This window comes from Danio rerio, chromosome 1, assembly GCF_049306965.1.
Source record: "Danio rerio strain Tuebingen ecotype United States chromosome 1, GRCz12tu, whole genome shotgun sequence".
In the NCBI taxonomy this organism is placed as follows: Eukaryota; Metazoa; Chordata; class Actinopteri; order Cypriniformes; family Danionidae; genus Danio; species Danio rerio.
Genome location: NC_133176.1, coordinates 11,975,330 through 11,999,399, shown reverse-complemented (window position 1 = coordinate 11,999,399; position 24,070 = coordinate 11,975,330). Strand labels below are relative to the sequence as shown.

The 24,070-nt window shown below is 34.6% G+C and overlaps 1 protein-coding gene across 21 annotated transcripts in view; it reads left to right on the top strand.

The window, feature by feature from the left end:
• The window catches only part of trpc5a (transient receptor potential cation channel, subfamily C, member 5a), a 137,426-nt gene that overhangs the window by 32,012 nt on the left and 81,344 nt on the right, over positions 1-24,070 (top strand). For 13 of the 21 annotated variants that reach the window (XM_073945123.1, XM_073945169.1, XM_073945186.1 and 10 more), the window contains 1 exon segment: positions 15,051-15,445. In XM_073945123.1, coding sequence (XP_073801224.1) covers positions 15,059-15,445 — 387 coding nt within the window. In that variant the 5' untranslated portion in view covers positions 15,051-15,058. 21 annotated transcript variants of the gene reach the window in all.

Below are 24,070 nucleotides of genomic sequence, written 5' to 3'. Positions count from 1 at the left end.
AAGAAAACAAATCTAATTTTTTTTTACAAATGAAGTTATGTGAAATACAATTAAATGATACAGGGAAAAAGTATTGAACACATGAAGAAAGGGAGGTGCAGAAATGCTGTGAAAGCCCAGACAGCAGCTGAAATCTCTCAGAAGTTCATCAGTAACCCTCTGCTCTTCCTCATTGTAAATGAAAATTAGCTGCTTCAGTACAACATCTACATTAGCAGGATGATGAAGATGAAAGCAGGGTGGACATTTCAGCAAGACAACGATCCAAAACACAGTCAACGAAACTCTCAAATGCTTTTAGAGAAAGAAAATCAAGCTGTAGAATGGCCCAGCCAATCACCTGACTTGAATCCCGTAGAATACAAATTAAAGATCAGATTTGATAGACGAGACCCACAGAACTATCAAGATTTTTACGCCCTAAAGTCTGTACAGTGCATGTATGTTATATTTTATTTGTGTGAAATCCAAATATGAACTTGTAACTTGCATATATTTTCAGATTTCTATGAAAGATTATGACAAAAAATTCTGAACGTTACAGCAGTTAAAAACTCATCTTAGGATAACTTTAAGTGAGACCAAGCAGTGACCTGAAATTGCAGGTTGCTCTATGATTTAGATCTCTTCACTTTAAAGTGTATTATTTTAGTAAATAAATCAACAGTTTGGCTAGATGGCAGTGAAGAAGCCTCCGGGGTGGCTCTCAGTCGACCCTTCAGATGGATCACTGGGGATTGTCCTGCACACTTAGTTTACGTCAAATTTATCAGCTAATGTTTGGCCCGGCTTATACTCTAATGATATTCCTCAGAGATAAGCAGCCCTTAGAGGACCGACAACCACAGATTAATTACACAATTAAGCCATCTGCGATTAGACCGCAGAGATAATTGCTCGGTCAGAGTGGTGCTTTGTAGTGGAGTCACTGGGGCTGCATGCCTTTCCTTTATCCTCTCAATAAGGTTAGAAACAGCAAAGTATATGGTTAGGGTCATTGTTTGAAATCATTATGCGGCATGAAAGTAAAAGAATGCAGAAATGAAGGTCTATACCCAAAAATATACATTTGCTGACTTAAGGGTTTGCATATCAGATTCAAAGTACTTATTGTGCATTTTAGGGCTTAAATCATATAGAAAGCTATGATAATGTGGTCACACTTTATTTTGATGATCCATTGGTTGAATTTTAGTTTAGTTTACATGCCAACTAATACCCACTAGATTATAAGAAGACTGTTAGGTTGGTTTTAGGGTTTGTGTAAGTTGACATGTACTTGCAAACTTAGTCAGTTAAATGTCTGTTGAAGGAGCAGAATCAACAGATATAAAGCAGACAGTCTACTAATACTCAAATGGACCATCAAAATAAAGTGTTATCAATAATAAGAATAATACCTTTTTCATTCAGTGTTGACATTTAGTGTTTTTGTGCATTATTAAAGCTTTAATCATTTATAAAGCTTTGAATAATACTTCTTCATTCCAATAATTCAATACTTTTTCATGTGATGACTTACTGAACATTACATATATAATGTGGTACATCAACGATCTTAAAACAGGATGTATGCGAGGTCTTGATGTCTTAAATTTCAATGAAATATTAAATCATTTTAAACTGGTCTTAAGTTTAAAGTTGTCGAAGTAATGTTACCCAATTGTGTCCAAACCCATCCAATCACTAACTATCTCTCTAAATTTTTATATATAAAAATATATAAGTCAGTTGGCATTTCTGTGTGGAGTTTGCATGTTCTCCCCGTGTTGGCGTGGGTTTCCTCTGGGTGCTCCGGTTTACCCCACAAGTCCAAAGACATGCGGTACAGATGAATTGTCCGTAGTGTATACAGTATGTGTAAATTAGTGTATGAGTGTTTCCCAGTGATGGGTTGCAGCTGGAAGGGCATCCACTGCATAAAAGTTGGCGGTTCATTCCGCTGTGGCGACCCAAGATTAATAAAGGGACTAAGCCAAAAAGTAAATACATGAATGAATATATTGCAAATAGATGTTTATTTCACAACAGTTGTTAGACATTTTACAGCAATTTTTAAAATTAAATTCCCTAATCAGGACAAGAAAACTAAAAACAATTCAACAATTCTCATGAAAATAACAGCAATAAATCCCTTTACATAATCTTTCATTTACATAAACTCTATTTACACACGGTAAAACGCAACAGTCAAATTTATCAAATGAAATAAGTGTAGATAGCTCAAAATTGACTGAAAGTTTATTCTACTCATTTAAAAAGAGTTTTAAACTCTTGTTTTGAGTTTTGAAGGTGATGAGTGAATTAAACTCCTCATTACTTCAACTTAAATGGAGTAAGTTTACAGTACTCATATAGATTAGGTTTTTAACTCAAATAGTTTGTAGCGATCAGTTTCTGTAAACATTTTGAGTTGCTTTAACTTATTGGGTTTTACAGTACTCAGTTGGTTTGAGTTCTCTTCATTTATTGGGTTTTACTGTGCTCAAATTGCTTTGTTTACTCAAACGGATTAATTTCACAGTACTCATTAGAATTAGTTTCTGAACTTAAATAGTTTGTTGTAATTAGTTTACTCAAACGGTTTGAGTTACCTTCACTTTTTGGGTTTTATAGTGAGAAAGAGAAAGTGTGAGTGGACAATATTTATTAATAGGCATGAAACTCAAGGTTTTATGACAGAAACACATTAGGTTGTTCAGGAGTTATACTCAATTAAATTGGACCAAAAGTAAACAAAAATACGTTTTGATTATTCATGTATTTTTCTACATAATAAATACACATTTAACAATGTTAAACTCGTCATTTTAAAAAAAATAAACACGTTGAAAAAAAAAGTCTATACTGCTAGATTTTTCTGTAACGCGTTATAATAACTACACAGTACACACTATGTATAATTTAAGCATTAGCATACAGTGAATTCATTATCTGTCAAGCATTAACTCTATATTAATAGACATTAGTAAGCAGTTTATAAATGCAGCTAAAAGGCTCTATTCTTGACTGTCAAGCTTTTTATTTAGGGTCTGCAGGAACATATTCAGTGAGGAAATCCACACGCACGCAAAAGCCCTACACAATCTCTAAAATCTTTACTTTTCAGGCCAAAGAACTGCAAACATTCTAGCACGATGGTTTAGTTTATTTTTTTCTAAAGTAATCAGGATCCATTTTGAGAACAGCAGTGATCCTGTAAAGGTTTGCCTGAACCGTGTTCCTATCCAGTATCTAAAAATTAGCATTAAGGAGCAGAAAGCTGTGTGGGTGTAGCAGCTGCAGTGGGGGCAAGTGCACTGATGTGTTCACCAGCATCAGATTAACATCGTGTGGATATTTAGAGAGGATGAGGAAAAAGAACTCCGATTGAGTGATGAAGCTGCAGTGTGTTGTTTGGTAAAATGATCGCTGGGAACCACAGACTTCCTTTCTTGCCAAAAAATGCTTTTGAAGGGACTTGTGTTCTTGTGAAGACTGTTCTTGCCAGGTTACCTCGGAAGAACGAATTCGGGGAACCGCGAGACCACAGAGCACGTCCTCTGAGAAATGAGATGCTGTGTTCTTCCTGATGGTCACATGACCTTCAAGTATTTTTAAAGGAGAATTATTTAAACATTACAGCATTCATACAACAATTAATTGTTTTCTTCTTTTCGTTATATATAACATGCACAAAAACCTTACAGATATACTTTGCACAATATACAAATAAAACAGATTTTAATAGGATTTTCAGCAAATAAACACCTTCATGTGTTTATGCCTTTCTTAAGAATTTCATGGTAATATTTATATTTAGTGTTTCATTTCGGGAAACTCCTTAAATAAGGTGTATCTCTGAACATGAATAGAATATTATAGAACAGAATACACTGAAAAAAGTGTTGCATGCAGAACTGTTGCAAACAATTTATTTGTGTTGAATTTAAACAAACAAATTAAGTTTAATATTGTTCAACTAAATTTGTTTGTTTAAATTCAACACGAATAAATTGTTTACAACTACTTAATGTAAAAAAATTGAGTAAATCCAAGGAATCATCTTTGAACAATTTTTTTTCAGTGTAGAATGCTGTGCTTCCCACCTCCTTTATTCAGCTGCAATGACTTTTGGGACTTCTCAAGCAAGTTTTGTTCTCTAATCTGCATCGATGCATCCTCGATATCAAAATTGCATATGGGAACTTTCATGCGTCCTCAGTTCTTTCGGTCTTGAGTTTTGGAACTAAACTTTGATGGTTGATGATGACGTTACACAAGAACACAAGGACGCCCGAAGAATGCTGAAGATTGCATATTGAGAAGCAGCCTTGGAGTTTTTGTTTTGCTTTTAATCCAAATATTTCAAAACGTTTCTAGACGAGTAAAAAAGTGTTATCTTGTTTTTTTTAAAGTCAAAATTAAGTGTGTTTTTCCTTAAGGGGGTCACAAAACAGACATGACAGTCATGTGTGTCCCATGTTGCTAAAAACACTATTAGGACACTTTAGGATATATTTCTATATATATTTCACAAAAATTTAGAAGCTACTTCACGGCAAACATAGTCACCGTTTTTTTCCTTGTGTCTGTGTGTTGCTTTGCTTCTATGAAAATCAGCGCATGCTCGAACAGAAACTCCCCTTTTTATGCAAACCCTTTCTTCTTTCGCTGTTGGATGATCCCACCAAAACAAAGCTGGACTCACCCACTTTCCTGACATTTTTTTTCAAACTAGAGATGTGAAAACACCCTGCTGAGACAAGCAAAATAATCTTAGCAAAAAGAGAAAACACGATTGTTTTGCTTACCCCATGGGCAGAATGTTTAGCTTGTTTTAAGGAAAAACTCACTTCCATTTGACAAATTAATTCTGAGAAAAATAAACAATAATTTTTGCTTGTCAAGAAAATGCTTCTTTATTTAGGAATATTTACGGATTTGGATAAAAACAAGACAAAACTCTAATAAATAAAGAAATAAATAAATAAACATTTTTGCGGTGTATAAATATAGATATTGTATTTTGTGTTTTATAAATATTTATAAATATAAAAATTGTGTACAAATATTTTATATGTGTAATATAGCAGAAGAAGCCAATAATATAAAATTAATATTTTAAAACAGATACAGATTATTTGCATGTTTATGTGCCTGATAACTTATATGCAGAACTGATGTTTGTTTCATGTTTTTCGGTGTTTAAAAATGAGTGTTCGTTCATATTAAAATTAATCTCCTAATTACAAATTTAATATGTTTTCATTTAGAAGAACAGCAGTACTTATATTAGCAATTGATTACATAAAGTGAAAGTATAATGTCATCAAACGAGCAACACAAGTTATATTGTTGTTTGGTCAAATGATTACTGGGAATCTTTTGTCTTGTTTCTAGTCCAAAAATATAAACATTCTTATATCATGAAGCGTTTTCTAGACAGGTAAAACATATTGTCTTGTTTTCAGAAATAATTAGTCAAAATTAAGTGGGTTTTTTCCTGAAACAAGCAAAATAATCTACAAATGGGGTAAGTAAATAATCTTATTTCATAGAGAAAACGCGATTATTTTGCTTACCCCATTAACATATTATTTAACTTGTTTTTTCTTGAATTTTGACTTAAAATCTCTAAAAAAGACAATAGTTTTTGCTTACCTAGAAAGTGTTTCTTGATTTAAGAATATTTACACATCTGGACTAAAACAAGACAAAAGCTCTGTTTAAAATTTTATGTGTATAAATATTTACAAATAAATATAAATGTGTGTAAAAAAAAGTATAAATATTTTATATGTACAATACAACAGAAGCAACCAATAATAAGTAATTTTATAAAACGGATACAGATTATAAGCATGTTTATGTGCCTGATAACTTAAATGCAGAACTCATGTTTTACAGTGCACAAAAATGAGTTTTCCTTCATGCTAAATTTCATCTCCTGATTACAAATAAACTATGTTTTCATTTAGAAGAACAGCAGTACTCATATTAGGAATTGATTGCATTTAGTGAAAGTCTAATGTTTTCAAATGGACAACGCAAGTTACAGGAAAATCAATGAACTCGACAAATGTGGTCTTTTAATTTAATTAGAGTTTTAAAAGGTTTATGTATTGTTTAAACGTCTAAGCAGTGAATAAATATGACACTGGATTAAATATAGCTTGTCTGGAAAGTACAAAACAACAATCATTGTAATTACAATAGCATATTGTAACAAGTCCAAAGTAATTAGCATGCTATCAGATTTTTAATAACGTTTTATATTGGTATAGAATATAAAAGCAATATTTGATGGCACACAGTTCTTAAAGATCCAATATATGTGTGAAGACAATATTTTCAAATATGATTAAGGAAAAAATGCTTAACAATCAGACAAGTATTGGTAAAACAGATATTTTCTTATGAGCACAAATTATTGAAAAAGTTAATGGATTTTCACTCAGAAGATTAAATTCAAACTAATTAATTAAAACGAGCTAAACAACACTATTCTTGAGATTTTTTTATATAGGGGGTGGGGGTGGGGGTGGGGGGGGCACATAATTGTTTTATGTTTAATCCACTTAAATTTGTAAAAACTAATAAGTTCATTTAATTCCTTCATGTTGTCCAAACACAAACCGATGTACAGTGTAGGCAGATCTGAAAATGAGCTTACTGCTTCAACTGCTTGTTATCAGATATAATCGCATACAGTTGTGCTCAAAAGTTTACACACCCCTTGAAGAATTTATTTAAATGCGAAGAATTTAAACAAAATTAGAGAGATCATATAAAACGGATGTTATTTTTAATTTAGTACCCTCTCGTGTAAGATATTTTAAATATAATATGTTTACATATAGTTCACTATACAAAAAATCTAGCTGAAACTGTTAAAATACCACCCCCCCCCCCCCCACGCCTTAATGCCTTGTGTTTTCTTTTGTAGCATCAGTGAGGGCTTAAAACATTTTTAACAGTTGTGTTTGAGTCCCTTAATCACCCTCAGTGTGAAGATAGAAGAGATTTCACAATCATACAGTCACTGCTGGAAAGGGTTCAAATCTGCATAAGATGCTGAAAAATTTCAGGATTTGCAGGAGATTGAGGTTTTTTCTGAAGAACAGCAGTCAGTTTAACTGTTCAGAACAAACAAGAGACTGAAAAAACACTCAGAGATCATCAGGAAACCCAACACAGTATTGAAAACCAAGGCTATGTAAACTTGTGCAGGGGGTTATTTTAGTAATTTCAGCCAGATTTTTGTGTAGTGAATTATGTGTAAACCTATTTTATGTCAAATATCTTACTCTGGGTGGTACTAAATAAAACTTAACATGCATTTTGTATGATCTCTCTTATTTTGTTCAGTTTATTCACATTTTAACAAATTCTTCAAGGTGTATGTAAACTTTTGAGCACAACTGTATTATTGTAATGTAGGCATGTAGATGTAATCTGCTGAAGTTCAAACTAAGTATCAGAATGAGGAAGAAAAGGTGATTTTAAGAGACTTTAAACCATGGTTGTTGGTGGAAGACAAGTTGATCTTTGTAAATCAGAAACTGCTGATCTGCTGGGATTTTCTCACACAGCCATCTGTAGGATTTACAGAAAATGGTTTAACATTTCCAGTGATCATCATTTCTGCGGTGGAAAATGCTTTGTTGCTGCCAGAGGTCAGAGGCGAATGACACTGGTTCAGATAGAAATGCAACAGTAACCTTTATAACATCTTATCTACAACAGAGGTCTGCAGAAAGTCATCTCTGAACGCACATTGAAGCAGATAAGTTACAACAGTTCACACACAGACTCACCAAAATTGGATAATTCTAGACTGGTGAAGGTTGACTGGTTTCTGCTGCAGTGTTTGGATGGTAGAAACAGAAACAACATCCAAGTATTGATCTATCCTGCCTCGTATGAACATTTCAGGAGATTTTCTTTGGTTCACTTTGTTCTGCTTTGAGGATTTGAGCATCGTTTACAACATCACAGTCTACCAGTGTTGCATGTCGCTGACCATGTTCTTCTCTTTTTATGGCCGCAGCTTGTAACAAGTACAAGTACTTAAATCATCTCAAACTGGTTTCTTGAACATGATAGTGAATCTGATATTGATGACTCAAATAGTCTTTACAGATCCAGATCTCAACCCAGTAGACCTTTGGGATGTGCTGGAATGGGAGATTCATTGTTTTGAACGGCTTCAAATGCAACCATCTATGGATATTACTGTAAACACTGAAACTGACAAGCTGAAAGGATGCAAATTAATGGAGTTAAATTTATCCCAATGGCAGTTGTTGTTCTAAACCGGATCAATGTTTGTAGTGAATGATGTGGTTACCACGTATGATTTGCAGTATTGTGCATGGGGCTAATTTGGTTTTTAAACTTTTAACTTTTGTTGTGTTGATAAGTGTTATTGTGTCGTTGTTGTATGTTTGTAATTGTTGTCATAAATCCAGTGTTGAAGAAAAATTTCCTTTCTGTGTCAAGCAGAACGGACAATAAAGTTTAAACTAAACTAAACTAAACTATTTATGTGTAGCACAAAACATCATAACACGTTACTATTAGGTTAGATTTACATTATTATGTCAAAATTAAATTTCTAGCCAGCGTCTATGGACAAAGTTATTTTGATGTCCTATGGTTGATTTTAGAATGTGTTGGAAAGTGGCCAAAATCCAACGTCGAGGCAACATCTTAAACCAACATCATATTGACATCAAATACTGACATTTATTCGTCGGGTGTGGCAACCAAAATCCAACATCTTATAGACGTCATAGTGGTAACGTCCACACAACGTCAAGCTGTAAAATCATTAGACGTTGATATTTGGTTGATTTTTTATGTTAGATGTTGGATATTGACATTAGGTTCTGACGTCAACCTGATTTTCATGTCCAATCAAAATGTAACGTCACCTCCATGTTGGGGTGCAACGTCAATCTGATGTCATGTTGATGTCCTGTGCATGCTGGGAGACATACGATAGATGTCATGGGATCTATAATATGTCATTCACGATAGTCAGGGGTGTAGACATCATTTCAAAAGTGAGGTGGTGGATTTTTTTTCTCAAAGATTTTTATTTTTAATCATACGTTTTTGCATATATATTTTATGATTATAAACAGAAAAGAGGAAAGAAGAAATAGGCATTCTGTGTTTTCTATTGGTATATCAGATGTTTACCATAAAATGTTGCATTATCAGTAGTAGTAGTTCATAATAACACCCTAATGTAAATAATTGTACTATTGTGCACTATTGTGTGTCCTTTGAAGAGAAGAGCAGAATGAATAGATAATTTATTCATAAACTAATTTAAAATAAAAATAACAATATTCGTGTATTTATTCAACTGTATATTTATTTTTACAGTAGTTATTTAACCAAAATTTAGCAACGATAATGTAAATAGCAGGATTTAGAACCTACAAGTTTTCCTCTGAAACATTAAAAATGTTATACACCATTTAAATTAGAAAAGTGGACATGCACACTGAGATGCGGGGATATCAATGGCTCACACGAGTCATTCATAACGGAGATTCATTCACAAACAAATCGCTTCCTCTGTTAGAATTAGAAGTGAAAGCGGGAGAGGGTGTGTGATTCAGGACATGGATTAGATTAAATTTGACACACTTACATTTTGATGCAAACAAACACACCTTGTCAGCTATTCCCATGCAGTCACTTATCCATCAATATACAAAAGTGATGTAAAATTATTATATTCGTAATTTAAACAAATATTTGCATACTGACCACAGGGAAAACTCACAATCATCGATATATGTATATACTGTATGTTTATATCTATGGCTCCGGATGGCCAGTCCTCCACTGCACCTTGGTCCCACGTTCATTTCAAAGGAGCGCTACCCTGTACTAAAATGGCAGCTCTACTGACGCATTCCTTCCAACAGACAACAACAGAGTAGGCGACATCTAATGTAAATTTCTACACTCTCAGAAATAAAGGTATGCGAGCTGTCACTGGGGTGGCACATTTGTACTTAAAGGGTCCATTTTGGTACTATATTAGTACCTAAAAATTTTAAGAAGAACACTTTTGTACTTTTTAGGTACCAATATGTACCCTTGAGGTATTAATATGGACCTTTTGGGTACAAATTTGTACCTTTTGAAAAGGTTCCAGCCCTGTGACCGCTCGCGTACCTTTATTTCTGGGAGTGTATGATGATATTTTTAATGAGCAAATTCAAAATTAAAGTCTAAACGCATCAAAGAGGGTCACAGTTATTCAAAATCAAAATAAAATGGCAAATTATCTACTATAAAATGGCACTTACTGACAGAAATCTGGTTGTGTACTTTTTATATAGTGCATTATATTCCAGTGACTAAAACCAGATAACAATGCATCATAAGCTGCACTTTAGTTACGTGTCTGATTAACTTTTCTGCTTAGTAGCCACGATGGATGTATTCACCTCAGATCATGAGTGACTGATTGCCATGGAAACTTGAATTCATATATAGACCGTCTTGTCTCTTTCAATTTTAAATAATTCTGCATTGATATACTGTAGGTGATCCAAGAAAGCCTGAACATATCATGAACACAGCTGTCTAAAGAAAAAGTGTGAGGGACAAATTTAAGTTAAAAAAAAAAGTGTGCATCCACCATGACGTTATCCTATTACTTGTTATTATTGTTAGTGGATTACAGGATCTGCATCTATTAGACCCCATAATATAGAATTCAACTCAAAGTGTGAATTGGGTGCTAATGAGTCTGAGTGTGCTGATAAGTGTGCGTGTGTGTGTGGTGTCAGTTGAAGCGAGACCATATGGAAGACACCACCTGGTGTGTCTGTTCGTCTTCGTCAGAGAAGAAGATCAAAGCAAGACACAACATCATCACAGAGTCAATCACAGTAATTACTCAAGTCTCTCCATTTATTCTGAAATTAGAGGGATATTTTTCACTTTGGATCGCTACACTTTGGAAAGAGTTTAGATGAGCTGTTGAAACGCCTGGCATATCTGGAATATTCCACTGGTTTAATTACTAGCACAAAATAGCTACTAAATATTTGCAGCCATTTGTGCTGGGTTTCCTTAAAGGCATAATCTGTGTTGTGTTATGCCGTCGATTACCACACAATAATAATTTCGCCCCTCAGTGTGTATAAATAAATGAGAGACGGGTTTTTAAGTTTATTACCATAATGGCAGCCTAGCAGGCAAGCGGATCTGTTGCAATAAATGTTTAATGTTTCATATTTTTACACCAAGCACGGCTGTACAGTTATATCCAGTTTTTAAACTAATGTCATGGGCAGCTAAAAATGTACGCATATGAGGAATACCATGGGAAGGATGTGATGTAACTAACCTTAAAGCACTGTTTACATGTAGCCAACAGCCAAGTTTCGCAAAGTACACCCACAGGAATTACACTAGTAAGGCATAATCAGAGGTTTCTCCAGCTTCGGAATGATTTTACAGATTTCTTTCAGCATTATCACACATACCACTGCTCAAAGATATAAAAGTTGTAAATGGCAGATAATAGATCATGCAGTGTTTATATAATGCATACAATGCTAAATAATTGTTAAAGTACGCATGAAATCAAAGCTAACCGTATTGATTTTGTTAGCTCACATTACTAGTTTTAGGGTGAATGATCCCTTGTAACCTAAAATTGAGATCTGGGGTCTGTTCTTTGTACGTGGATTACTCAGTTAGTTGGATTTGGTTATTGATGATTTAACACTATTCAGGATCGTTTTGTTCTTTAAAACTCATCTGAGAGTTGTGGTCATACCAACAGTTCTGCTAGCTCAAACCTGCTCAGGAGCAGGCTCATGTCATATGAACAGGATTAGATTGGGTCAGTTCAAGCAAATATAATACTGAAAGTATGTACCGAATTCTGAATTCTAAAGCTTTCCGTAATAGTAATATTTGGAGAAGTATTCAACTCATCCCCATACATTGGAAAAAAAATTCAAAGATGATTCCTTGGATTTACTAATTTTTTTTTAATTTAAGTGGTTGTAAACAATTTTGCAGAAATCAAATTTTTTTTCTGTGGATTAAATCACAAATTTGAGAAAAAAGAAGCCAAATGTAAGCCAAATAAATTACTGTAGATATTACATAGAATTTGTAACATAAGGCTTAATGGAAGGACATTTATGTTTTTTTGTAATGTATTGATAATCAAAATGTGTTAAAGCTCTGTAAAAATGGTGAAAAATGTTGCAAGATTGTAAAAAATGCTGAGTTCCACACAATCAATGTGTGTTGGGACAATGTAAAGAAATTAGGTTAACTTAGTTTTCACAAAATAAATTGTATTGAACTTAAAACAATTAACTTGTCCCAATAAAATCTCAAAAATTGTGTTTCAGCTTATTTTAAATAAGTAGTTGAAACAAGCAACAACAATATATATATATATATATATATATATATATATATATATATATATATATATATATATATATATATTTTTTTTTTTTTTTTTTTTTTTTTTTGAGTGTGAATAATAGCAAGAAAGCTTTTGTATACAAAAAACATCTGATTTTCTTCATTAGCCACTTGTCACCCAACCAGCGATCGCTTCCCAGAGGATCGCTGGTTTTCACACGAACTCTCTAAACTACATTTCCGCTTTTCCCAGGACTACACATTCATACATGCACTGCTCCCAAACACGCACGTCTGTTCATTCATCTATCCTGATTGCATCACCAGCTGAGCCTTGTTCACAGACTTATTTCATTCCATTCATAAGCCACTCATTCACGCTTCCAGTTTGCCGAGTCTTGTTTTCCCTGTGTAACATTACAACGCGTTTCCCTGTCTTGTTTCTCCGTGTCTCGATCCCAGCCTTGTACCTTTGTTATCCTGTTTAGCCGCCTGCCTTTAGACCTATTGCCTGTTATATTGACGACGATTCTGGACTGCCTTCATATACCCGTTTGCACCTGATGACCACTGCTTGCCTGACTTTGAATAAAACTGCATATTGGATCTTACCTCCTGTTGTCTCCTGTCACTCCACCCCAGTCGTGGTAACACCACTATAGCTTGATAGCAACAAAAACAACAAAACAGTGAGGAGTAAACCTATTTGCCTGCAAACCAGGGTGCATATAATTATAACATTAAAATAATGTGATAAATACCAATTAGCAATGTCAAGTGGCATAACAAACTGTTTTGCAAAGCTAAAAATAATTAAACAATTGACATCAAGCTTAGACATTGCACATGAAAGTTACAATTATGCCATAAATCATTAAGGCCACGTATAGTCTAGTGGTAAACAGCAAAATATGCTATTCATCAGCATCATTGGCATAAATAGTAACTATGCAAACCATTAAAAATGACCCTCTATTTAATATGAATATGTGTAGTTTGCATATACTTCATTCACTATGTAAATCTGATATATTTTGCCTTTTTTTAATTCAGACATAATTATTTTTACTGTACATTTTTTATATGTACTGTATGCACATGTATCATACATACAAAAATATATACCAAAATAATATGCCTTGGAATCCATATGCCTCAGAATTTTTTTTCATGTACGATTGAGTTGGATGCATTATTGAATTATATATGTAGGTATGCTTGGAATTTGTAAAATATTTATTAAGTTATTTATTCAACATTGATCTGTTTGGAGTGGAGGTATATTAGTTAAACATGGTCTACGGTGATGTTACAGTTGTGTTGTATATGTATAGTCCTGAAATAGGAGGTAAATTAGCTCCATCGGTCAAAATGGAGTGTGTATCATAACTACCTTGTCAAAACTACCTTTGTCCACTTCATGAAGTGGAGCGCACTTCAAAACAACAACAGGGATTTCCCAGAGAGTGGAACACAACCCTGGAGTTGTTTGGTGAATGAATAAGTGTTTTTGAATGAACACTGTGTATGGATATGTGTTTATCATTAGGATTTACTTTCATGCAGACAGTATCATGAATCACTTGACTGACTACACTGTAAAAAATATAAGTAAATTAGCAGTTTTCATGTTTTTATTTTTCTCCATTAATTTATGCTTTTGAATTGCATTATGGGACCATGATCTTTCTTCCAACAACTTTTAATCTTAAAAAGTTTGAAAAAGTTTATTAAATATTTTATTAGTTTAAAGTGACTTATTGTCTGGATTGGTTTTGTATATTACAGTACAAAAACCTTGTAATAAATGGCCAGTATTTTCTGTTATTTGACAGACTTATCTCTCTCTCTATAATATTGCTTATACATTATATTATTTCAAACTACTAAAATGTCAATGAAAGTCACTTTGTTAAACTGTAGATTTGAATTTTCAACATCAAAAGTCAACAGAGCAGAGATCAATGTCCCATAATGCAATTGACAACCTTAAATAAAAGGAAAACACTTGCTTATCACAAAACACAGAACCTATTAACTAACAGATGTTTTGTGTTGCTGATATGCAAAATTAAAGTTTTTTAGGCTTAGTTTAAAATTTTCAATGATACTTTTTGAATTATGAGGATGTGTTATAATTTCTGGGATAACAAAACACAAATAAATAATCACTTGTTACAAGTGAGGTCTGCAGAAGAGCATCTCTGAACACACAACATGTCAAATCTTGAGTTGTGCCACGAAGGATTAAGGCAGTTCTAAAGGCAAAATGGGATCCAACAGGGTACTAGTAAGGTGTGCCTAATAAAGTGGCCGATGACTGTATATCCACTAAAAGACTGTTCATGCTCAAATGAACATATTATTTTTATTAGTTATGTTCTGAAATTAATTTAAAAGCTGAATAAATAAATATAAATTTACACACATTTGCACAAATAAATTAACACTCAATGATGAGCTCAAAATCTGTAGAAATCTATGGATTTCTGTGCATGCAGATTCCGTGTATCATTAATTATTCCTAAGATGTCATTTATGCACAGTATTTCTATGGTTTAAGTAAGCTGACTCACTGTTATAAATGTTATTATCATATATATCAAATGATTATAGCATCTTTTTTTTTTTTCTTCCAGCAGCATCCATCATGAATCCCATGTCACATCTATACTACAAAAAGAGCAGCTACTCTCCGTACCGGGACCGAATCCCTCTGCAGATCGTCCGGGCGGAGGTAGAGCTCTCTCCAGAGGAGCGTGCGTTCCTTTCGGCTGTGGAAAAGGGCGACTATGCAGGAGTCCAGCATGCACTGCGTGAGGCTGAGGTCTATTACAACATCGACACGAACTGTGTGGATCCACTTGGCCGCAGTGCACTATTAATTGCCATTGAGAACGAAAACCTGGAGGTGATGGAGCTGCTTCTGGATCATGGAGTAAACACTGGAGACGCTCTGCTCTACGCCATCCGCAAAGAAGTGGTGGGGGCCGTGGAGCTACTGCTGTCCCATAGGAAACCCAGTGGAGAGAAACAGGTCGGTTTGCGCATTGAGATTTTTGTTTTTCTGCGCTTTAGGATATGTTTACATAATGATGTACTTAACCCTTTGATGCACAAGCTATAAAATAGATATAGAAAAAATAGTAGTGCATCAAAGGGTTAAAAGCAGAACAGAAATTTCTTTGGGTTGCTGTGAAACAATGTTCCTTCACACACATTCATAAAAAAACTCACAACTAAAGTGTTGATACATGCATTCTAAGCCCATAGATGGCGATGTCACTTAGTGTGGTTTATTTATAAACTAACTTGGAGAGGATCACATGCTTATGATCAACACGGCTAGCAGCTCATTAGCTCTGTAATCAGCTCTATTAGATGATTACGGAAGCATTATAAATAACCAGAGTTTTCACTCCAGTTATCTTCATCTTAAAGACCCCCCCCCCCTCTACTCTCCACCCTTTTCTGATAGGGTGACACAGTGGCCCAGTGGCTAGCACTGTTCCTCACAGCAAGAACACAGCCGGTCCAACCTCCTATTGGGCCGGTCGGTGTTTCTGTGCGGAGTTTCTATGTTCTCCCCGTGTTCACGTGGGTTTCCTTCGGGTTCCCCGATTTCCTCCCACCGTCCAAAAACATACACCATAGCCAATCGACTAAACCAAATTATCACCCAAGTTTACACTTCTTACACGGCGGCAGCAGGGGAGTTTTCGAGACCTACCTGAGATCGAACACCCCTCTCGCCCTTCTAATGGGAGGGAACCCCGGGCTCGAGGATATTTCAAGTTCAGGGCTCTCTACCGGGACAGCATGCCAATTACACTTTATTAATTATCAGCTAAGTGATAACTCTTGGATGTGCAGATATCTGTTGACTAGCAAGTTTCTGCTAACAAAAACAAAACTTTATTTTAAGCCCCTGTCAGATCAGTTGTCGGTTACGAAAGTGATTATTGTGAGATTATGTGATTTTGTCTTGATAAAATCTTGACTTGTCGTGGGTAATAAATGTGGCAGACTACACGTTGCTTTAAGATCAGCCATGCCATGATGTCCATAAAGAGCGTTATTTCCAGCAACAGTCACAAGTGTTGCAATAACAATATTTATATCTTATTAATTTCAGTGCTTTTTTATCTTATGTCAATCTCAGTAAACACTCATGCTTGCTGACAACTAGGCCACATTATTTAAGGGCATTTGTTATGACATTGATAGGATCAAAGATATATTTCCTTTTTAATATATTTGAATAAGATATTTTCTTTTAAACCTTTTAAATGCACACTGGGACACTTTTTGTTTGCGTTTATCGTCAGCATTTTATGAGACGTTTTTCCGGATTCAAACCCAAGCGATTTTTACTGGCGTCAAGCAGAAGAGTATGCAAAATCACTCGTTGACGTTAGATGGCGCTACACAACTTTAAGCTTCTGACACCCCGCTTATAACAAGAAGAAAAGGAAGAGAGGAAGTTCACATGCTTGTTAAAGTTACTGGTGACTCGAACAAGCATGTATGGTTCAAGTAGCAGCTTCAGCTCTAGCGATGAAGAAATGATTATTGTTTACAGAGCAATAAACAGCTCCACGTTCGTATCACCTCTGGGCATCTTCTTCAATGTGCGCTCACGTTGACAGTTTTGAGCTTGCCTCCAAGTGCTGTTTACTGTAACTTCAGCAGGTCTGTGCACGTGAACAAAAGTGCCAATCTGATTGGAGGAGAAGGTTTTGACGTGCCGTATCATAACAAAAAAACGAGCATGAGGCGTTTCTTTAAAAATGACGCTTTGTGCCCGCCGTTTTGCGCGTTGGTGTGCATGATCACATTGCCGCCATTTATTTAGTTTATTTAGTTTATTTATTTAGTTTATTCTTAGTTAAATGTCAACAGAAAACGCGAGCAAAAATTGTTCTGGTGTGCACGGGCCTTTAATGTTTACTTTCCTGCCATGGGTTGATTAAACACTCCTAGCCTAAATAAAATTAAAGTGAAATATTCACAGTTTCAGAGGAGCCTATAATAAACAGTTTTCATTTTTAATTTAATTAGTTTCAATATAATTAGTTTAATCAAGTAATTTGAATAAGCAAGACAAGCTTTTACAATGTATTAGCAGCACTGAACGTGTTTCCAGATTACCTCGGAAGAACAAACTCAGTTGGAATGCTAAGAGAACTAAAAAAAATCATTGTGAGAATGGAGATGTCTGCATATTTGTGCCAGTCTGTCATTGAAAATTGCTTAAAACAATTTGATATTTTAGAGAAAGTAGTTAAAGTTTGCATAACGAATGATTGATCCTATCCACCCGAGACTCACCCATAAGTAAATATGCAGCCTATTTTTTTGATTACCTGACCCACGAATTAGCGGCAGCACTCACAGATATAAATAAGAAATGATGTGCTCTTATTGTCCAGTGTCACGCACAAAGTCGTGAAGATCAGAGAAAAAATGCCCACGACGCTTACATGCCATTTGTCTCTTACGACTCCCCATGACACCATATGGCAAGGAAATCATGCCGAAATCGAGACAGATTCGTGTGATCTGACCAGGGCTTTAGACTTGTTTTTTTAAACAATATTTTTTTTTTTTTGTGTAAAAAAAAATTACTCTCCTTCTTGTAAAAGTGAAAATGAAAGTGAGCCATGGATCTTTGCGGGTGGTCTAGTAACTCTAGTACACATTTATATGCTGTATTACTAAAAGGATCATGTTTTTAAGGTAATAACATCATAAAATATGATGACCGACCTTTAAAGTTTAATTGTAATATCTTAATAGCAGCTTTAAATGTAAATAGGTTGTGACAATATGATGTCTAATATATAATAAGGGTCAATATGACTGCTATGTTTAACACTGGAACTGCCGGAAATTACCAATCTAAGATTTTATAGCAGATTCTGATCTTTTAATTATGATAACTGATCTCTGGCTGATTTGGATTTGCAAATCAGATTAAGATATCTGGAGGATTTGATCTGAGACGATTACGGCTTGTGTGGTGGTCTGTGTTTGTTGTGAAGAACAGATCTATTGATTCTCAAAATCATGATCATCAATGTTGCGATAGGCTGCGGCAGCAAGACAGCAGAATAATTACATCATCTGATTACTACTCAATTATCAGCCATGTGAGCAAAATCACATACAATTGGTTGTAAATTAAATGGTTGGTTAGATGATAAGCAGTAATTATCCACAATTGTTGTAGGCTATCTGTACAGGCTTTAGACTTTCATGTGTCGATTTTCGTTTTAAGAGTGGATTTTTCATGTGGCATAATACAAGTTTCTTATGCCCAATCCCAATTCTACCCCTTATCCCTTCCCCTTACCCCTACCACTCGTTTTGCGAGTTCTCGTGAAGAGGTAGGGGTGTCCCAATTCTTTTTAGCTTCAAGGCGTAGGGCTAACGTTAAAGTTAAACTCATGTCTGGGAAACATCCACACACACTCATTCACACTCATACACTATGGACAATTTAGCCTACCCAATTCATTTAGCCTACCCAATTCACCTGTTCCACATGTCTTTGGGGGAAATTGGCACATCCGGAGGAAACCCATGCGAACTGAGGGAGAACATGCAAACTCCACACAGAAACGCCAACTGACCCAGCCGAGGCTCGAACCAGCGACCTTCTTGCTGTTAGGCTACAGTACTACATACTGTGCCACTGCGTTGCCAAGTAAGAAGTTTATGGAGACAAATGTCATAATTAATTCTAATTAATAGCAAGATTTGCACCCTAAAATAAAGTGATACCTAAAAAACGGACTCAGTTTTGAGAACGAGTATTTGATCCCCAGTCCTGTTGGAACACGGTACATATAGGTATATTGTTTGCTTATAGATTATATCAGTGTCTTGCTACTTATGCAACGCCTAATCTGTGTTTGTGTGCACTGAGTGAATGTCTGTGTTACCGAGCAGTGCAGGTGGGAACTGTTCATATTTGTGGTTGTACTCTATGTGCATGTGTTCAGATGAGTGGGTGTTCCAAAGCTAATAGAAAAGATGAGATGGCAGAGATTTATCTTTCAGATTTGATTTTCACCTCACGTAGCACGACAAATCTTTATTGGATTGCATTTTGTTATCCTCTAATCTTTCTCTCATTCAAGGGTAAGATTAACCTGAAACACTTGCATTTGCTTGCATTGTTGTAGATGGCGTTTTTGTGGCATGCTTGATTTCGAAGGCAGTGAAGGATGAAGGAGAGCGTAACTTTGAGTTTTACTAACATACGCTGAAAAAGGCCATGTGACAGCACTATTCACAATGAACCGGGGCTCGATTTGTGCGACCCGGTGCCAGAAGGAAGCCGCAGCACATAAAAGCTATCACTTTGAATTTATCAGCGCTGGAGGTTATGAATGCCCTTTTTAAAGCAATAGAATCAATGATGCACACAGAATCACTCTCTTCTTCAGGTGAATAGCTGATGTAAGGCCAAGCTTGAAATGCAGAATCTGCAGAAACTCATTAAATTACTTCTTTTTTCTTTTCTTTTTTTATATATGCAGCAATTCAGTTTCATTCAAGTCTTCACTTAGAAATGCGCCATATTACTAAACTTATTTCAGTTGTGAATTGTGGTGCATTAAGTAATCTGCAAACTTTTAGTGCATGAGTTTTGTATTATCTATTAATTTAAAGGTACAATATGTAAGATTTTTTTTCATTCAATTATCAAAAAAAAAAAAAAAACACTAGAACAGTGTTATTTTGTATTTAAAGTACATTCTAAGAATGTTCAAATTCAGAGAAATAAGCTATTTTAACTTGTAAGTTGTTAGGCCATGCTTATGGCATCATAGTGTACACACTTGATTGCTGGTTGCAGTTCATATATTGGCCAGTAGTGTCGCTAATAACAAGGGTTTCTGAGTTTCACACAAAGGTTTCACGCTGTACAGTGCACAGCATTATTAAGTACACTCCATTTTGACAATGAACATTTTTATCCATATCTCAGTAAATATAAGTCATAAATTTTGGTTCATTTGAATCAATGAAATATGTTTATTTAAAAATATATTTTAGTCACAGAACATCTTTAGATCTTTATAATACATTTCAGTTCATGTGAAATATTGGGGAAAGTTACAAACTACAAAATTTCAACAATTTTATGCATTTGTTTCTCTTAAATTTTGCTCTTTTTCTAATTTTTACTAACATAAAAATTTGGTTATACTAATTTTAGACTGTTATCATAAGTTGTTTTGTTCCATTAACTCCAGATTTGGTTTCAGTACTCTATAATCTAATATATATGCACAAATATTATATTGTATTGCCTCCTATTAAAAATATGACTGTAAATGAGAGATTTGTAAGGGGGTACTAGCATATCACAAAATACAGAAACTGTTAGTTAACAAATATTTTTTACAGTGTTAATATATCTTCAGTATACCTTTCTTTGTGTTCAACAGAAGAAAGAAACCAGCTTGAAACAATTGGAGGATGAATACATGATGGCAGAATTTTGGGTTGAACTATTCCAGTCAGTTTAATAGACAGACAAAGATGTTGGCTTAAAATGCAAGTGTTTATGTGTGTTTTAACATGTATGCAATAGTAGAAGTGTTGAAGTGCATAAACAGAACCGTAAACCTAAACTTAACATAAACGATAAACGTATCTCTTAATTCTGATTGGTTGATTTGAATGTTGTTCCAGGATCAACAAAGCTGGTAATCCAGGAACATGTCCTACTTGGTGAAATCAGGTTGGCGGAATGGACATGCACTAACAGTAACCTTAAGCTCCTCTCTTCACTAAAAGTGTACCCTTAAACCACAACAAATTATAAACTCATTAAGTCCTCTAATATCTGATTAGTAAACAGTAAAAGTCTCCCCCCCTTTCTCATCTGGCTCAAAAACACATTATAAAACACTCAAGTCTTACATTTACTCTTTCCATTTCCATGCAAGGCATACTAGAAAGTCTCTGCCCAGTTTCAGTGATGCAGTATTACTGCCAATGACAAATATTCACGCAGAAGATTAATGGATTGAGTAAACTTCTGTTTTAAATTTAAACAGATTGCATGCAGTAAAAATAAACTGCCAGCATGTTGACGAATTGTATTGCATTAGCGTTTTTAATTATGAGCAAGCAGGATTTTTTGGAGTGTTTAATGGAATATCTTGACATTAACATAATGTCAACCTAATTTCATGCTATCCCCCTAAAATTAAAAATATTGGCTTATTTGGAATGAGCTCTTCAATATGTCAGTCCTGTATTTTAATATGTAAACACAGAAATAAGGAGCTTGTCAGGTTTTTTTGTGCTTGCAAGTGTATAATGTACTGTAACTTTGAATGAAGGCTGCTTGATATTGGAAAAATCTGACTTTGCGATATAAATATAATATCTCCAGATAATTTGAATTGCTCTATTTAGAAAGTTTTGTTAATTTAGATTGACTAAAATGATCTAATCTTTTTCTGTGTGGTGTATCTGCATAAATTTTGATAAATTACGAGCAAAAATAAATAAATAAATAAATAAACTGTGCTTTATGATTTTCAGGGAGGTCTAACAGTATTCAAATACAGAAATTGAACATTGAAATGTAATATAACAGTGTCATCATTAAATAAATAGCTTTAAAATACCTTTATCTTTTATTATTCTATAAATAATTCAATCCTGCGATGTGACTATTGCAGAAACACACACTGCGATATTGATGCTCAAACAATAAATAGTTCAGCCCAACTTTGAGCAGTAATAATCAATAATATTTGAATTTTTTACACTCTGAAGGAGTTACAAATCAATGTTTAGATAATTTGTTGCTTTGTTTATAATTGTATTTATATATTTTTTTTTTTGGGGGGGGGGCTTTTTTCCTTTATTAGATAGGAGACAGGAAGCGAAGTGGGGGAGAGAGAGAGAGGAGGTAGGGAAATGTCATCGAGCCGGGATTCAAACTCACGACGCCCTGACGTGCTATTGCACCATATGTCAGCACGCTAACCACTAGGCTATTGCGCCAACATTTAAATACATTTTGAAGGCTAAACCATTATCCCTAAATGAAATTTTAAAAAATATTTCTCAAGTGATGGGAGCACTGACATTTTTTGAAAAAGGATTCAAATTTGACAGGAGTGCTAATAACTTTGTCTTTAATTGTATGTTTTAGACAGCCTGATCTCACGAGAAAACGTAAGTATTTTACGTTTTGGCAGTTTAGTGGCTAATTCGTACGAATTCGTACGAGTTCAGTCGTAAGAAAATGTACGAATTTAAAAAAGAGGCGTGGCACCTAACCCCACCCCTAAACCCAACCGTCATTGGAGGATATGCAAATCGTACTAAAATGTACGAATTAGATCGTACGAATTTGTAGCCACTAAATGAAAAAGTTGTGAATTGCCGTGAGATTGTGTTGGTTTTAGACGCTTTAGATGTTATATAAGGAATTAATGTTTTTCAATAGACGTCCCAAAGCACAGATGTGCTCAGCTTAATTATTTTGTAACTCTTTTATCATTGTGCTACACCTTGACTGATTTCCACAGCAGCAGTACAGATGTTTATTCAGCTCCAGGTAGCTTTGCTTCTCCCCCTTGCATTAAACACACACGGTTTGACAACATGAAGTACCACATCACTAATGCTGTTCACAAGAGAAGCCCAGGCTTTCTCTACTTTTAATGTTGGAGCGAACAAGCATTAGGGGAAATAAAGCCAGTGGCGAGGTTTGTTGTTTTGCTTCATTATTTGGTTTTCTAAAGTGAACTCCGGTGGTGCAGATACATCAAGTAAGGCTGTTGCGGGCAGTGCCGTGGGGCCTAAATTGGCATCAAGCCCATGCACCGTGTGCCCGCCGTTTGCAGAGCATGGGCTATTTTGCATTGCTATCGCTATAGCAACCCTTGCAGCCACTTGGGAGTTCTGGGGGAGGACTGTTATACTAATGGACTGAAAATAAATCTCAAAATAAAATGCGTTTGCAAACCTCACTTACTCACTCGCTGGCTTGTAACACCACAGGACCACAAATCATATTTCCATAATGTTCTCCTGGCTTTTTATGATGGGATTGAGCATTTTGGTTTTATAAGGGCACTTATAATTGGATTAATGGTGGCGTGCATATGATATGTGTTTAAGTGTGTGCCTCTGTGTTTGAATAGACTCTAGACTCGCAAATGGAAGTAAACACACAAGGTTAAAAAATAAATAAATTAACAAATGTGTTTAAAATATATATTTCAAAATGTACAAAAAATGTATTTGCTAAAATATATTTGAAAAAATATGGTCACATAAATATATTTTGTACCAATACACTATTTCTGTATTTCTAATTAGTTAATTGACTAATTCTAAGAAAGTACATGAATGTAACACTGGATAAAATTGTTTACTTGGTTTCTAAAATGTTTAAATTAAGGAAAATAATTTAATTGTAAATTTTTTTGTTGTATATTTTTTGTCAATCATTTTGAAAATGTATGTTATGTAAATTAAACAAAAATATAAAAAGATAAAAAAGGTTGCATTTATACAGCAGTTTAACGACATAATCGCGTATATAAAAAAAGAAAATCAAACATGGAGAGGCAAAAAAATTCTTTTGTATAAGGAACTACTTTCTTCCGCCATTCAT